Genomic DNA, 17,543 nt, shown 5'->3' on the forward strand with positions numbered 1-17,543 from the left:
TTGAGTCACTTCCCTGTTGAAAATTCAATAAAAGTTGCCTATTACTTCCCACAACAAATCCAAATTCCATGACCTAATTTCTTTTTCTTCTGTTTTGTTCATATGTTCAGGAAGTATAAATGCACTACTCTTAAACGTATAGCTCAATTCACTGTTTTTCACATACATGGAGGTAACCACCACCTAGAACAGAATACATTAAAAAGGGTCCCTGGTTCTTTTTTAGTAAATAACTCACATACTTGGCCAAGGTGACTATCATTTGACTCCTGCACTCTTGTCGATATGCCTGTGGGCTACGCTCACGTTCCCATGCATATAAGCGGTGTGCTCCTAGCTGCTGTGACTCCACTGTCTACAGAAGAGGCTCGGCTTGCCTTTCACCCTGCTCTGCTGTTTTTCAAGAGAACTGTCCTTTAGGAGGATTTTCTGTGTGCTTTATGAGCTTACACGGCTAACATCAACCACTGTCTTCTACTACTACATTCTCAAGCTGGTTTCCGCAGAGCACAGAGAGAGGCAGAGCAGTTTACAAGCAACTGTAATCGAGTTGTCTAGCCATGGACTATGATTTTTGCTTGGGATTCACATAGACCATACAGTGTCTTGGATTTGCTATAGAAGGCAACTTTAGGACTCTGTCGTCATGAGAACACTAGCACTGATGACTAAGGTAGAGAGCACGATTTGTATGTTCAACTGTTAACTGTTAACATACATGTACGTATACCTATCAGTGAAATTGTTCTGGTCCACTCCAAATTATCCAAACGTGGTGAATCTACCAAGCTCTGGCCAAATAAAACAGAATGAAAGTTTAACACAACTTTTTGGTTTCACTTTCCTCTCTAAGGTGCACTGTACCTTATAGTATATTCTGTTCCCCTACCTGAATATCCAAAGCAAAAAGTATTAAATTACTACCTCCTCCCCAAAGCTGAACCTAAGGTAATACTCACAAATACACAATACACACACACACACACACACACACACACACACACACACACACACACGAAAGCATCAGAAGAAATTGGTACTGGCCAGATGGCTCGGCAGGTAAAGACACTGGCTGAATAAGCCTGAGGAGTTGAGCTCTGTTTTCAGAACCCATGTAAAAGTGGAAGGGATCAACCACACAGAGCTGTCCCTTCTGGTCTCCTTATGTACACCACGGTATATGCACACCCACAAACACGCCATGCACAGAAGTAGTAATAAAATAGTTTTTTAAACTTTTAAAAAAGAAACCTGCATTTACATATCAAACTGAATTCTCTAGTAAACCCCTTTGCAAGACAATAGTTGCTCACCCCTTATAAATCTAAAGATTTTAATCAAATATACTTGATATGGCTGAGAGCTCTTCCTTTTAGATTCTTCAACTTAAGACGCATAGTTTTGCAAGTCAGGAATAGCACACACTTTAATCCCAGCACTGGGAGGCAGAAGCAGGATATTTCTGAGAGTTTGAGGCAGGCCTGTTTTACACAGTGAATCCTAGGACAGTCAGAGCTACACAGTGAGAACCTGTCTCAACAAACAAACAAAACACATGAAGTTTTACTACTTAGTCATTACTTTGGATAATTTATAGCCCATCTATACCAAGGGGCATGGGGTTAAATAATTTTAAGGATTCCCAAGGTTCCTAAGACTGCATTTTCTTGAAATGTAAGAGTCTCTATTTTGAAATAACACTATTTTCAAAGGCACAAAAATGACAGTTAATGTTGAACATCCAAGTCTGCTCTCTGGTGGACATAACAGGAGTGTCATCTGATTCTCACAAAATTTAACTGACATTCATGACACGGAATATGCACAAAAGCACAACCACATTCCTCAGAATATAACTACATATGAGAAGCCACCATTAAGTCCCTGGGGAAATGCACTAGTGACCTTAGGGTTCTCTCTCTCAGCCCAGCACCTCTGCTCCTCCCTTTTCTCCACGGGAGATTACACTTGTTACATACTACTACATGTATACCACTACTAGAAAGTAAATACACGGAGACAGGAATCCCTACCTGATTTGTTCACTGCTAAATCTCCAATGCCTAGACCGTACTAGGTACAGGTAACTTACTATTTGTGGCTTCTAATTGTGATTTCAGAGTAAACTTAGTGTATAGTCCAACCTGACTTAAAACAAAACAAAACACTAACACAGTCAAGGGAATGAGCCTAAGCAATGCTGGCTTTCCAAACACTGCAAAGCCACAAGCTTTTCACACAGACGTCCAGGATTTGACTCTCCTTTCCCAAATCCCCAAGCCAATAATTACATGGTCTTGTTGGTTTTTATTTTTTTTAATTAATTTATTTATTATGTATACAACATTCTGCCTCGATGTATGCCTGCACGCCAGATGAGGGCACCAGATCTCAATATAGATGGATGTGAGCCACCAAGTGGTTGCTGGGTATTGAACTCAGGACCTCTGGAAGAGCAGCCAGTGCTCTTAACCTCTGAGCCATCTCTCCAGCCCCCTGGTTTTTATTTTTATTTTTAAAAAGAAGCCAGTGCTTTTTAGCTATTCTCTCCTGTCTGTGGCCCACTGAGACCCTTTTCCCTCACAACTTTGGAAGAAGGCAGTCTAGAGAAACCATGCTGAGTATGGCTACACGTGCATCCTAGGCCATCTGGCTTTTAATTCTTGATTAATTTAACTGTAATTAAGTTGGAAATTTAAAGTACTCCTACTTTGGGAATGCGTAATCTTTGTCTACCAGCATATAACCCTTCAGAAAAGCTGCAGTCTGTATAAGAAAGATCTAATTCCTATCTCTAGTTAAATACATCTTCTAAGGGGGCTCAAGAGTTGGCTCAGCGGTTAAGAACACTGGCTACTCTTGTAGAGTACCCAGGCTCAATTTTTAGCACCTATATGGCAGCTCATAACCATCTGTAACTCCAGTTTCAGGGGATCTGACACTCTTACACAAACATACATGTAGGCAAAACACCAATGCACATATATAAAAATAAACTAATTAAAAAATACATTTTTCTGGGGCTGGAGAGATTGCTCAGCAGTTAAAGAGCACTGACTGTTCTTCCAGGAGGACTCGGGTTCAAATCCCAGTACCCACATGGTAGCTCACAACTGTCTGTAACTCCAAGATCTGACATATTCACAGACATACATGCAGGTAAAACACCAATGCACATAAAAAAATAAAATAAAAATATTTTTAATGATACATCTTCTAAGAAGGCAGAGTCTAAGTTTCAAGTTTACTTTTGTTAAAAAAAAAAAAACAATCTAAGCCGGGCGGTGGTGGCGCACGCCTTTAATTCCAGCACTCGGGAGGCAGAGGCAGGCGGATCTCTGTGAGTTCGAGACCAGTCTGGTCTACAAGAGCTAGTTCCAGGACAGGCTCCAAAGCCACAGAGAAACCCTGTCTCAAAAAAAAAAAAAAAAAACCAATCTATTTTAATTGGCTTCTAAAACTATTTCCCCTAGCAGAGATTTATTGATTTCTTTTCATTGACTTGTCAAAGTCTAACATGGCAAATGGCATAAACAGCATAAGGAAAGGAAAAAGGAAACAAGGCACAAAAAGCATGGGATTCAGAACAAAAGCAAAGCCTACCTGGTCTAATTTAAAGACAAACAAATGGAGAAAGTCAGTTCTCACGCACATGACTATTCTGGCTTCATCAGGTGAGGAAGAGAGAATTTAAAGCCAGCCAGGGGTAGACAAGAAATGAATGAAAGGTTAGAAGGAGACAGCAGTTCAGAAAAAAACGGGTAAATCTGAAGATTCCAGAGGTTAGAACTACGTAGAGGTGGCACAATCTTAGAAGCAATGGTTGTTGAAAAATATTGAAAAAATCTAAAGCATGGTAAAACTTAGTTACTTCCATTGTTATAAAGGACAAAGCTACAATGCTGTTTGATTTTGAGATACTGTCTCACTATTTAGGCTAAAGTAGCTCAAATCTAATCCTCCTGCCTCAGCTTCTGAAGTGAAGAGATTACAGGTATGGATCGGTGTCCAGCTAGCTACAATGTTCTTAAGAAATCAATTACCTGAACTTCCTACTTTTACTGATGGAGAAACTAGGTTTAAAGGTAAAATGAACCACTGACCAGTCTGGCCACAAGCATCTTCATAAAAGCAGTGAACTCTGAAGGCAGTTCAGGAGTTCAGTGAACTAACTTCTGGAGAGGTATGTTATAGACCTTTATGACTGGGCTACAAAGAGAAAGGGGACAGGAGGAAGGCACTAGCTACGGCTCCCTGGTGTAAGATAGAATAAGATGCTTAAAAACAAAAATATCTCCCTAAGTAAAAAGGGCAGATACATTAAATCTATCTTCAGACAGGAAAGACATGCAAGGTGCATGCCGGCAAACACAAGGTATGGGCTGCTCTGAGATGCTAGGAGAGTGCGCTCGGTAACCGACAGTGTTCTTGAGATTGCTTCTAGAGTAGTGTGAATTAAGGAACCAGAAATGCAGACTTTCCTTCCCATCTCACTGCAGACCCTCTTGACCTGTATTTTCTGTACTGCTTTACATAGACTGTAAGTACTTCATTAGACCCTATCTTTCCCTCCTCTCAAATCTTCTCAATTATTATTTCTTTTTTTTTTTAAATATGTATTTATTTATTTATTTGTTATGTATACAATATTCTGTCTGTGTGTATGCCTGCAGGCCAGAAGAGGGCACCAGACCCCATTACAGATGGTTGTGAGCCACCATGTGGTTGCTGGGAATTGAACTCAGGACCTTTGGAAGAGCAGGCAATGCTCTTAACCACTGAGCCATCTCTCCAGCCCCTCAATTATTATTTCTTTCCCACACAGTTTCCCTACTCCTGATTGAACTGATTAAAAGCCTTTCCTCATATCTACAATCTTCCCTCAAGACATTATGACATCACCAAGATATCACTCCTTCTCTGCTTTCCACAGAGCTCACTGGCAAGTCCTAACAGCAACCCTTCCAGATAAACCCAGAGATGTCGCTGCTCATGAGTCTCTCTAACCTGTGTGCCTACAACTAACTTTCCATCTAGTTTTCTGCTTCTACAATCTGTTCTTAAAATATCCAGAGTGAAGATGTCTTTCTGTCCTTGCCTCTCCGACCAACACACACACACACACACACACACACACACACACACACACACACACACACACCTACCTTCCTTGAAACAGGGTTTCATATAGCCATACTGGCCCCAATCTTGTGATTCTCCTGTCTTAGCCTCCCTTGCACTACAATTGTTGTGTTTCACTATGCACAGCTTCAGAGTAAAAAAAAAAAACAACAACAAAAAAAAAAACTAAGCAAAGTATTAGTTAAACTCCCTAAAAGCTACCTTACTTAGAATAAGATGTAAACTTTCACCACAGTTCTGGGCCCTGCATTAAGCCGGTTCCCATTTCATCTGCTTTCTGACCCACTCGCCCCCATCCTCCCTTCCCAGGCTCAAGCCACAGTGCCTTCTTTCTGTTACTCAGGAATGCCAGCTTCTTCCACCATGGGGCATTTGTCTTTGCTGTCCCCTGCCTGGCTCACTCTCAATGGCTCATACCCACATGCAATGGCTCATGCCTACCGTATCTCCTCCAACACCCTCTTCCGGTATCCTCAGACACTGCACTCTTATGCACATATCCACATACACGGACACACACATGAACACATAATACAGTTTTTAAATAGTAAATTTTAGGAGCTGGGCAGGTGATTCAATGGTTAAAAGCACTTGCTGCTTTTATGGAGAACCCCATCACTTCTAGCTCCTGTTTTAGGGGATTCAACAGCCTTTTCTGACCCCTGCAGGCTCCTGTATATACATGGTACACAAACATACACTCAAACACAGATACATACACACAAAATAAAAAATATATATCTAAACATGATTTTAGGATATTAATATAGTTCATAAAAATGCTCAGTCTCACTCAAAATCATATATCATGAGATAATATTATTTACCTATCAGACTGACCCAAATCTAATTGTCACTGACGATAAGAATGGACATTAGTATAACCCCAGATAATTTGGAATGTGTTATCAGCTCCTTCCACTTCCCCTCCTCTGGACATTAAAGACCTTAAGCATGTTACGCAAATACTATACCACTGAGCTATATCCTTAGCTCAATGTTTTATTTAAGGTTTATTTATTGATTTTATTTATTTATTTATTTTGAGGCATCTGTGTAGCTCTGGCTATGCTGGAACTTGCTTTATAGACCAAGACTATGGCCTCCACCTCAGAGACCTGCCTCTGGGATCAAAGGTGTGTGCCACCACTACTTGACAGGTTTATTTATTTTTATTTTATGTGCAGGAGTGTTTGCCTGCATGTGTGCCCAGTGTTCAGAGGCCAGAAGAGGGTGTAGGATCTCCTGGAACTGAAATTACAGATGTTATGATCCACCATGTGGGTGTTAGGAACAGAACTGGGTCCTCTGGAAAAGCAGTCAGTGCTCTTAACCACCGGGCCATCTCTCCAGTACCATTAATGTTGTTTTTAAAAACCCTGCTATAGAATTTCCTAAGCCATCAAAATTACTTCCTGTCCCTTTTCACAACCCTGACAAGTATTGGCTTTGGTCTTTGTTTCAGGGTTTATTTTTAATAGAGCATGTTTGGAAGAGTACACATTAGTAATCCTAAGGGATCTGGAGGCCCCAAGAGCGAGCACATGGACAACACCTGTAACTGAAGCAGCTGCAGGATTCCAGAAAGATCTTCTGAGTCTCCCACATCCACAAACCACCTACGCTCCTCTCTGAAAGAATGCCTTTGGCATAAACAAGTTCCCTTAGCGCTACCTCGGCTTCACGGTTACTCACTGAGGTCATCACTGATACTTGCCCATAAGGCTAGGTAAATCATAGGTACTAATTTGTAGCTTTAAGTGAAGCTAGACTCTTCATTACAAAAGAGTCAGGTTCAATAATAAGGAGTTATTTGGAAGATTGTAAAAATGTGAAAACCTACCACAGATTCTGTAGTGAACAGATGAAATAAGTCCCTAAGTAAACAACCCTACAAAACACCTAGACTCAGGATAATACATGGCAACGTATTATCTTTGGATTTCAAGGCAGGGGTAGAAGAAAACAAAACAAAATGTAAAAATGTATAGCTATAATTCTGAGTCATTTATTGTCCCCTACTAATCTACGGTTAGGACATAAATCTTAAGACTATTATTAATTTGAGGAAGATCACTAAAACAATACCATAGGCCATGATACTTATGGTCTATAAACAGAATATCTGGGGGCTGGAGAGCTGGCTCAGGCAGTTAAGAGCATTTGTTCCTGCAGAGCACCAAGCCACCCACATGGCAGCTCACTAATGTCTGTAACTCCAGTTCACGGGATTAGATGTCTTCTGGCCTCTGTGGGCACTGCACTGCACTTCCTGCAATTACATACACGCAGGCAAAGCACTCAGAAGTAAAAATAAACCCTAAGAAAAAAGAAAGCAGGGAAGTGGTGATGCACACTTTTGATCTGAGCACTCAGGAGGCAGAAGCAGGCGGATCTCTGAGTTCAAGGCCAGCCTGGTCTACAGAGCTAGTTCCTGGACAGCCAAGGCTACACAGAGAAACCCTGTCTTGGGGGAAAAAATATACTCCTACTCTTCCTACTACTCTCTGGACCTTTTTATTAACCATTAGCACACAATCTCTCTAAGTTATTATATTCACTTATTTCTTTGTAATGCATGTGTAGAGGTCAGAAGATAACTAGCAGGAATCCATGTTTCCCTTCCACCACATGGGTCCCAAAGACTGAACTTAGGTCATCAAGCTTGGCGGCACTCAGTCAGTGCCTGCTCAATCACTTGTTGGCCGACTCACAGTCTTCATCCCTGCTACATTCCCATCACCTTAATCTAACCACAAGTTAAGGCAAACTGTCAGGAGAGATGGCCTCAGCAAGAGACACCATTCCAAATGGGAAGAGAAGTCAACAAACGACACAGGGCACTAGCACCTGGCATTCTGACATCAATTCCTTATTTGACATCCCTCCACCCCTGCCTCCTTACCATTCCAACGAGGGAAGAATTTTAAATCCCAAACTGAGTCTCAGGTTGAGCAGATCTCAGGATGAAGGTAACTAAGTCAGAATGTAAATCCATGATACATCGAACTCTAAAGTCTCTTTCCCTCTGTACTAAGAGACTGTTCTTTGATAGAATATTTAAGAAAGTTGAATATAATTTAAATGCAGTTAGCAAATAAATGCTATGCTTTCATCTATCCTAATGTATAAGAAACAGTTACCATGTCAAACATTAGATACGGAGCCCATGGACAAACTGAGACCTGAAGCAGTAAGGAACTTGTCCAGGCATGCAGTCAAGCAGGAAAGGTCATCGTTCTGACTGTAAACATGCTCCACTATGCTGCACTGCCTCCCTTAAACAGAACTTTCTACTGAAGTGACAAAATGTGAAGCCACTCAGCTCCCATCTTAACTGTGGTCTCACCAATGTGCCCACGGGCTGAAGAAGTAACTAACATATATTCTTTTCTCAGAGAATTTCTGCTTCATGTCTACTAGTACTGAACATGGAGATTACTAATACTTATGTGCCTTGATACTAAACACTTATTTGGTGACTTTTCAATTTTCTAAGTGTTTCACACATATTACTATTAATAGATACAACCATCGTCAGCTCATTAGAGAAGAAACCCAGATGCTCTGCTGTCCATCCACCTGCGTACAGTTTCCTACGCCTGGGGAGGTAGTCCCTGCTAGTCACACGGTAAATTCCTACCGCTGGTTCAACTCTTCCCTGAGTTAGTCATTCCCTCCATGACCACAGAACTCTGTTACACATCTAGAACACAACTTATTATCATTATTCATGGTTTTCCTTTTGTCCAAAAGACCACACTTGTAAAGCCAGGGAAACAGCTCAGTGGCAGAGCAAGAAGCACTGAGTTTCACCTCCAGTACCGGGAGAGGGAAGACAGGAGGGAACACCACACAAAAACTGAGCTCTTTGAAAGCAGAAACTGCCTTCTCATCTTTATTCCCTCAGTGCCAAACTCACAGAAAGCGGTACTTATGAATGCGTAAAAAGTGGTTTTTATATAGAACCTAAACTAGGAATTAAGAAAGCTCAGTACAAGTCCTTAAAACGCAAGAAAGTGTATATTTAATTTTTTTCAGTTTTAAAATAAGTAGTTTTTGTTGTTTTCTTGAGACAGGGTTCCCTGTGGCCAAGGCTGACTGTGAACTCTCGATCTTCTGTCTCTACCTCTGAAGTGAAAAATAAGTAGTTTTCATTCAATTAAATATCCATGCAGTGACTGATTCCATAATCAGTTTAGTAGGAGATTCTGAGTGCTTTTTAAACGAGTTACAAAAAGTCCAAAGATTCTTATTACCTCCTCCATCATGGCATCTTGCGTAGATGAGATTTCCCCTTTGGTTGCTCCACTGTGTACCAGGTTCCGCAGCCGTATACAGAATTCTCTCATCTACAATAGAAACGTATTCAGCATTCCAGTAGCTGCACAAGCTGTTAATAAGCCTAACAGATCATCACTAGCTATGCTTGAAAGTGCAACACAGCCAACACCCTGGGCAAAGTTTATAAAAACAAACTGATTTTCCCCAATCAGTCCACTTAAACAGATAGTGAAAAGTACTTTCAATAAGAGCACGGGATTACTCCTAAAGAACACTGGACAGAACTGATCTTCTGCAACTGACAGCCCCCTCTGCGCGTGCATGGGGCAATGTTTCCACCAGCCTTGGAAAGCAGGAGACGGAGCATAGGAGCACTAAACACTCGCATACATCTCATTTAGAGTCCTATTTGCTGTCCACTTGGCCTTCTCTGCCAGTCACTGTGACTGTGACTATACTAACCTCCAACATGTTTTTCTGTTTCTTTCAATTTTGGGAGAAGTCCCACATTAAAAAGATTCTGAAACTGAACTGCAGTGCTAAAATGACTTGTTCTCAATCAGAATGAAATCCAAAGCCAAGATTTACGATCTTCTAGCCTTTGGATAAGAGACCCCAGAGTTCCCTAGGTAGGAAACAGCCTACATCCAATATTGGGGAAATAGAGCTATGCTTATTTTTAAATGCACTCTTTTCCTTGGAGATAACATCTAATTTCAGTCTTGTAGATGTGGGCGGCAGATTTTGGCAACGTCCAGTTCTCAAAAAAGAGATCTGGCAAGCAGAACACCACCGCACAGGGCTTATAATCATCCCTGGGAAAATGTGGAGGAGAAATGATTCATTAGGGTAACTTAAGCCATAAAAACAGCGCAGTGACTACATCAAATCCTCAGTGGGTGGCTAAACCACACTGATGTGGTCTGGGTAAGCCTAAGAACAAAGCACACTTTTAAGGAAGTCTTACAAATTGCTCTGCTGGCTTCTGCTAGTTCATAAAGTGGCCTCAGCACACCTCCACTAGAAGCCAGTGGGCAGCACGGAAGCCTGTGTGTTCAAGACCCAAGTTAACTGAACCTAGTACTTTTTTCCTTGAATATCTGTAAGAAAACACTAAAGTCAACAGAAACAAAACACAGTGATCTTAACGATTTCTTGAGGTTAATAATGTGTAGCCACACTGCTTTTGATAGACCTTGACATCAATAGTTATCCTGTCTCTGTAGAAAGCCAGTTAGTTTAATGTCCAGTATACTAACCCAGTCCCTCCTACTCATATTCCGTACCTTGTGATTCAGAATATCATTCATTCTTCTGCTTGCCTCTGTCGTATGAGATTCAGGGAAGCATTTCTTAGGGACAACACCATATTTTTCTAAAAGACAACAATTTTAGTGTTCAATAAAGTGAAAATAATTTCTAGTATTAGAAATTCTGTCCAAACTATTGGCTACTTTAAACTAGGCTGTATTAATGAGCAAGGGTAGGGTTTGGTTTACTTGTTTGAGAAAGGGTGGCCTCAAAGTCTCTGTGTAGCTAATAACCTTGAACTTCTAGTCTTTCTGCCTCGACCTCCTGAGTACTGGAGTTAGGGGCACATACCGGGCACAGAACACTAGACCTGGTTTATTCAGCGCTGGGGACGGAACTCAGAGCTCTGTGCAGGCCAGGCAGCACTCTACCACTGGACTTCATCCCCAGCCTTACCAGTGTTGTTGGATTGTTTGATTCTAAGGACTGAACCTAGGCCCTCGGGCATGCTGAGAAAGTGCCTTACTTGTGAGTTATCCCTCCAATCCCTTCAACAGACTTTTACCATGCAGCTCTGCCTCAAAATTCAGTGTACTATTCCATCTATCGTAATCTATAAAACACTCAGCACGAGGTCTCCCACAAGAAAATGTTTGGATAAAGACATTTTCACACAGACGCAGGGTTTTGTTTGATTGTGTGCTTGCCCTGCTGGCTGGCTGTTGCTGTTTGCAGTGCTAGGGATCAGACCCAAGTGCTCGCCAGACAGGCACTCTACCACAGATCTACAACACCAAACCACTTTTCTTTCCTTTTCAGATTTATTTTTATTTTGAGTATTTTCCCTGCATTTATGTATGTGCACCATGTGTGTCCCTGAGGAGGTCAGAAGAGTCTGTAGTTACGGATGGCTGTAAACCACCCCACAGGTACTAGGAACTTAACCTGGGTCTTTTGTAACAGGAGCAAGTGCTCTTAACTGCTTGCCTGTCCTTTAGTTATATTAATATGTTTCTCAATTCCCGGGTGCTTTAAGGTTACTTTACTATGTATGGTGCTTTGCCTGCACGTATGTCTGTGCACCATGTAAAGGCTAGAAGAAGATTTTAATACACTAGAATTGGAGTTACAGATGGCTATGGGCCACATCTAGCTGCTAGAAATTGAACCTGGGTCCTCTGAAAGAGCAACCAGTGCTTTTCAGTCACTGAGCCATCTCTCTAGCCCCTCAGTGCTTTTTATGAGACGTTACTTCTAATTAATTCTCAAGTCTTCATGGTATCTACTTCCTTATCAGTTACATTGAGAATGAGAAGTAAAAATTTGTAGAGCTAACTATGCAGCCTTCTTGGAAGTCAGTTCCACTGTGTACATAACCACAGAGAAATGGCCTATTCCTAACTGCAGAGCTTGCGATTCATTCGGGACAAGCTCTTACCAACGATGTTGACAAGCATGTCCCATTGTCCACCATCATTTGTAGGGTTCATAAGCAAATACTGCACCAGTCTCCCATCTTCAGGCTCTTTTTTCTGGGCTGTATCCACGAAAGCATTCAAGAAGAAATAACAGCGTTCAACCTAAAATAAAAGAAGATAAATAAAATTAAAGGCAAAGGGAGTCAATCACATCACTGGCATGCAAGATCAGAAGAATGGGAGCCCTGGGACAACTAAGAACGAAATATATACGTTTTTTAAAACTGGTAATTAAATATCAGTACTTGGCTTCAAAAGAATATCTGGTCTTGTCTTATATTTGCATATATATTTAAACACACTGCATCCATGTACTGCATATACAGTCTAATGTTTAAATAAATCCTATTTTAGAGTCTTTACTCAGTAAACATCTAATGAACAGTTATATTTTAAGGATTTTTAAATGAAATAAAAATATTTACTGCTTTTTTTCCCCCCAGAAAGGTGCTATCAAAAGAAACTGGGTGCTTAAAAATTCAACGACCTAAGTAAAGATGCTAGACAGGCAAACTGCTGAAAACAAAATTTTAATTTTTAAATAAAGAAAACACAAGCAGTGAGTCAATAAATTTGTTACTTCCTCAGAGAGCAAACAGAAAGCAGCTGCGGGGCTAGAGTTCAGGGTTAGAGCTTTGTCTGATCCTAGCCCTAGCACCACAAAAGGAAAAGAAGGAAATATACTTCTGCCTTTGCTAAGATAGACTTCTGATTCTTGGGAAATCAGAATGGTATCACATCTGTAATAAAAAGGTACACTGTAACGAGAAAAGCAAAATAACATAAAGGCTGCCCTTAACTAGGTTCTATTGAAACAAAAAGAATCATGCAAGGTCAGTCCCCTACCTTGTCCCAAAAAAACAGGTAAGATTGACTAAACTCAAATTCTTCAATATTAAATTTTTTCATGAATGGAAGTCTCATAACATTCAAACAAGAAAAGATCCAGCATCGTCCTAAAATGAGAAAGCAAACCAAGAAGTTTATGACTATTTATGGATCACACTGCCCCAACTGTATTTCCAAACACCAGATCCCTAAAATCTGGACATTAAAGACTAAATAAAAAATAAAAGAAACATCAAATGTATTTGTTTTTGAGACAGTCTTATATAGCCTACTATATATATCCAGGGTGGTCTTGAACACCTGATCCTCCTGCTTCATGTCTCAAGTATAATATAGACATATGTCACAATATTTGGTGTTATTTGATACTAGGAATTGCACCCAGGAATTTGTACATGCTAGACATTCTACCAGCTTAACTACATCTTCAGCCCAGAACAGAAATATTAAAAACAGATCAAACCAAAAGACATGTAGTGATTGCTACTATATAGTACACACACACACACTCAAAAACAAAATCACAACAAACGTAACAAAAAACCAACCAGAACCTTTTAGGTCGGGCATAATGGCTCATACCTATAACCCCAGCATTTAAGAGACTAAAGCAAGAAGACTGTTGTGAGTTCAAGGTCAGCCTCGATAATATACTGAGTTCTAGCATAGCCTAGAAACACTAAAAGAAAATGAACAGAAATCATGAATAAATTGTGTGATGTCCAAAAAGGACACAGAGGATAAAAAAACTTTTGCTTTGTAAGTTCTTCATAAGACAGTAATGAAGTGGGAGAACGTCCTTTTTCTTATCGATAATGCCCAGACTGGCAAGGACATGGAAAAACAAGCATCCCCTTCTAAACAGGGAGCTGAGGAAATACAAGTCACCTGAGAACAATTCAGGAATCAAAATCTTAATTTGAAATTAACAAAAACCTTAATTTAGAATGGACAGGGCATCGATGCTTCAGTGAATGTGAAGATTAACATAAAGCTCTTGCCTACACTCCCAAAAGGAGTTGTTTTTAAAGGAGGTATTTGACTAACCAGGGTACATAAAAATTCAAACACAAATGAAAAGTTTGGGAGAGCTGGAGCAGGCAGATCACTTCAGCTCAAGAGTTAAAACACATATAATTTAAAAACTGAGACATAAATAAAACAGCAAAGTGTTTTCCTCTTAAAATCACATTAACACAGCAAATTAACTACTGTTCCAGGACAGAAATGTGGCTCGGTTGGTAGAATGCTTAACTAGCATGCAATGACCCTGGATTCGTCCTCAGCACCATACAAAGTAGACGTGTAGTACCTGCCTGCAATCCTAGTCAGCACACAGGAGGTGGAGGCAGAAGGACGAGAAGTTCAAGGCCATTGTTGACTACAAAGGAGGACCATTTTTCTACTCTATTTTCACAGCTTCACACTCTCTCCATACACCTGGCCATCAGGAGCCACATTTCAAGCACAGCCCACCATCATTCTTCCATTTAGTATGTCTCTGACAGAGCGATGTTCTAAACCCAAGCATGATGCTGTCCCTGAAGACTTTATGACAAACAGTAAGGACATAAGCATGTCTTCATTTAAATGCATGACCAGTGCTTCTGTAGTTCCATACCAATGTGGGTTTTTAGAGGTCTTTTTCCAATGACACCAACATTTCTATGTGAGGTCATGTCCAGGACTTTCAAATGTTTTGCCTCTCAGAAACCGATGGAATCTAGTATCTGTAGGCATCCAAACTAGCATGGACTAGAGCAGCTTCAGACTGATGCCTCTACCAAAACACGGCTCTGCTGCAAGATAAACCCAGTGTGTCCATCCAGACCTTTGGGAGCCGAGACTAAAGAGGAATGCTCTTCAGGAGGAAAACGCAGGGAAATTTCCAACATATTTGGAGATAATGTTTTTACAGATATGAAACCATTTCTACAACATACAACAAACGAAGGTTTATAAAAAGGCACATGTAAAAATTCTTAAAGTATGATCTCATATTAAAAGCAATCATATAGGGAATAAAGACTTGATGGGTAAACAAATCTACTCTATGTACTTCACAGGTTTTCTACACTGGACAAGAACGCGTCTGTAACAAAGGAAAAAACTTAAGTTATTTTTCTGAATAGTGACATCTTTGTTTTAGGCTGGCTTATTTGTACACTAGCTGTCTCCTGCACCCTATTTCTGTTTCTGGATGAAAACATCACAAGAACAAACTACATTACTCATGCACTATTAGTATTTACAGTAAAGAGATACATCACATAAGACCTGATCTGTTCCAGATTAACATTTCCAAGCTTACCCTAGACCACTGGAGCGCTACTGTGATACATTAACTAGGTAAGTCTGTAGCCTGACAGACCTCACCATTCCAAACGCTTCTGAACTAAGGGCCTAGGCATGCTAAGTAAGACCTTTCTACAACATAGAAATATTTTTGCAAGGTCATGATTTTTTTCCTTTAAAATTTAAAAAATCATTCTTACTAAGGTATAATTTACATACAGCAAAACATTACTCATGCTAAATGTAGCCTTATGAATTTTGAATTGCTCTAAACAGCAAAAATGTGTTTTCTGTAAGTACACATGGGCTTAGAGTAGTAGCAAAACAGCGAAAAATAATGGAAGGCCTCTTTAGTTCAATTTTCTTGTGAGACTATTTCTCCTCCTTGGATTCCTGGATAACCAATCTCTCAGTGTAGATGTATTTCTAACAGTGGTAAGTGGACAGCGTACAGCAAAACAAGAATTCTCAGCCACCAAGGAATGAGAACTCAAGAGTACTACGAAGGGACCTATGAGCACAGTAACTCCACTGTAGCCACGGAGCACATTTTAAAATAATAGCCAACAACATTCTATTGTAACCACATTACAGTTTTTGTTTTATATATTTGGATTTTAGCACGATTCTGGGAAGTCTTCTAGAGTAAGGATATCTTTGGATGGACTACTTGTGACCAAGGGCATAGCTTGTCTTTGCTTTAGGTTTATCTGTATGCAATCTCTCTCCACATCTGTTTCTAGCTTCTGCTACTTCTAGACGAACTGTTAACATAAAAATTGCATGGGAACAAGTCACATATACCCAACATCACATAACGTCAAGACAATATGGCGATAGGCATCCATTGGCCATCATTCATCTGTCACTTTAGTGTTCAAACTAATCGCTAACAGGCCACCGCACAAGCCTTGGGCCTGCGTTTTCTTGTGCCTCTCCTCTGGTTTATTATGACTTCTTTCAAGGTGTTACAAAGCTGCTCTCCCAAGGCCATTTTTAGGACAACAAAACAGACTGCTGTCAGTAAAGTAGGGAAGAAGTCGAAGACCTCACCAGAGCTCTTCTGGTTGGTAACTGGCTTGCCTTCCTGAGGCACAACGTGCTGGAACACATGCTGAGCACCCTGGACCGTGGCCCTCTTCAGACAGATGTCCAGCAGATCATGGGTGGTCCCGACATTCTGGGCAAGTACGAACTGAGGGTCTGAATTTAGTTTCTGGATCAGAGCAGTTACCTTCTCCGAATTCAGTCCTGTGGGGAGATCAAATGCCATTATAATCATAACATACCCCTTCCAAATAAATAAATAAAGAGGCTGACGAGGGCAGCTTTCGGATAGGATCACTGTAGATCCTAGATTTAACTTCGCAAGAGCATCCTAGAGAGTGCAGAAGCCAGAAATCTCTCCCACAGTGTCCTGCAAGACGCCGTCTTTCTCCGCTCCCAGCCCCCCCGAAGGGCTACATCCCCGCCCTCGCCTAGGTCTCCCCACCACCACCGCCCCCGGCCTTTCACCGCAGGGCCTCACGGTCCGCGGAGCCTGGGAGAAGACCCTGGAAAACATTCGCGGGAACGAGCGGCGCCTCACCCGCGTTGTTCATGGCGCCCACGCTTCCTCGTGGGGAAACGTTAGTTTTCAGGGTCCTCAGGTGAGCTCTGGGGTTACACTACAGCCCGCTGCCTAGCTGGCCGGACCAAGTTCTCGCACCCGGAGAGCCGGAAAAAGGAAACCCGCTCAATGGTGGCCGAGAGAAACGGGGTCCGCGGAGGGACAAAACTCCCCCCTCGCGTTGCTGAGTCAGCGCCGTCGGGGGCTGGCCCCGCCCGGGGGAGGGCCGACGGGGGGCGGCCTCGCTGACGCTAGGGCGGGCATCCCAGCTCGGGCGCGGCCCGGCGAAGCCACCCACGTTGGCAGCCCTGGTCGCCAGCATTGCTCACTCTTCATCCCAGCGGCGCCCTCCGCCATCTGTGATCCCTCTTCCTAGCCACAAGGGCGTCCTCCCGGGATCCCAGGCTCACAGAGGAACTAGGCTGAGGATTCCGTGCTGAGCCCAGATCCCTCACATTCTAACTTTGGGGAAACTAATGCCCAGAGGTTTTTTGAGAAGCCAAAGGGAGGCTCCAAGAGATGAGAAGGAATGAAGGTTCCAAAATTTGGCATGGGACCTTGGAATGGGTTGGCAGGTCTCAAGAAATCCACCCGAAAGCTTTTCCTGCGGACACTTATCTGACCAATTTGTTCAT

The 17,543-nt window shown here is 41.6% G+C and overlaps 1 protein-coding gene across 1 annotated transcript in view; it reads right to left on the bottom strand.

Moving 5' to 3' along the window:
- Nucleotides 1-17,079, bottom strand: part of Blmh (bleomycin hydrolase) — a 39,927-nt gene extending 22,848 nt beyond the window's left edge. The window contains exons 1-6 of the mRNA XM_075991591.1: nucleotides 16,888-17,079; nucleotides 16,353-16,550; nucleotides 13,002-13,111; nucleotides 12,116-12,257; nucleotides 10,713-10,801; nucleotides 9,402-9,494 (exon numbers count right to left, since the gene is read on the bottom strand). Of these exons, the coding sequence (XP_075847706.1) occupies nucleotides 9,402-9,494; nucleotides 10,713-10,801; nucleotides 12,116-12,257; nucleotides 13,002-13,111; nucleotides 16,353-16,550; nucleotides 16,888-16,900 (645 nt within the window). The 5' untranslated portion in view covers nucleotides 16,901-17,079. The remainder of the gene's footprint in view (nucleotides 1-9,401; nucleotides 9,495-10,712; nucleotides 10,802-12,115; nucleotides 12,258-13,001; nucleotides 13,112-16,352; nucleotides 16,551-16,887) is intronic.
- Nucleotides 17,080-17,543: the final 464 nt, after the last annotated feature.

The sequence above is a fragment of the Microtus pennsylvanicus genome, chromosome 11 (genome assembly GCF_037038515.1).
Source record: "Microtus pennsylvanicus isolate mMicPen1 chromosome 11, mMicPen1.hap1, whole genome shotgun sequence".
Taxonomy (NCBI): Eukaryota; Metazoa; Chordata; class Mammalia; order Rodentia; family Cricetidae; genus Microtus; species Microtus pennsylvanicus.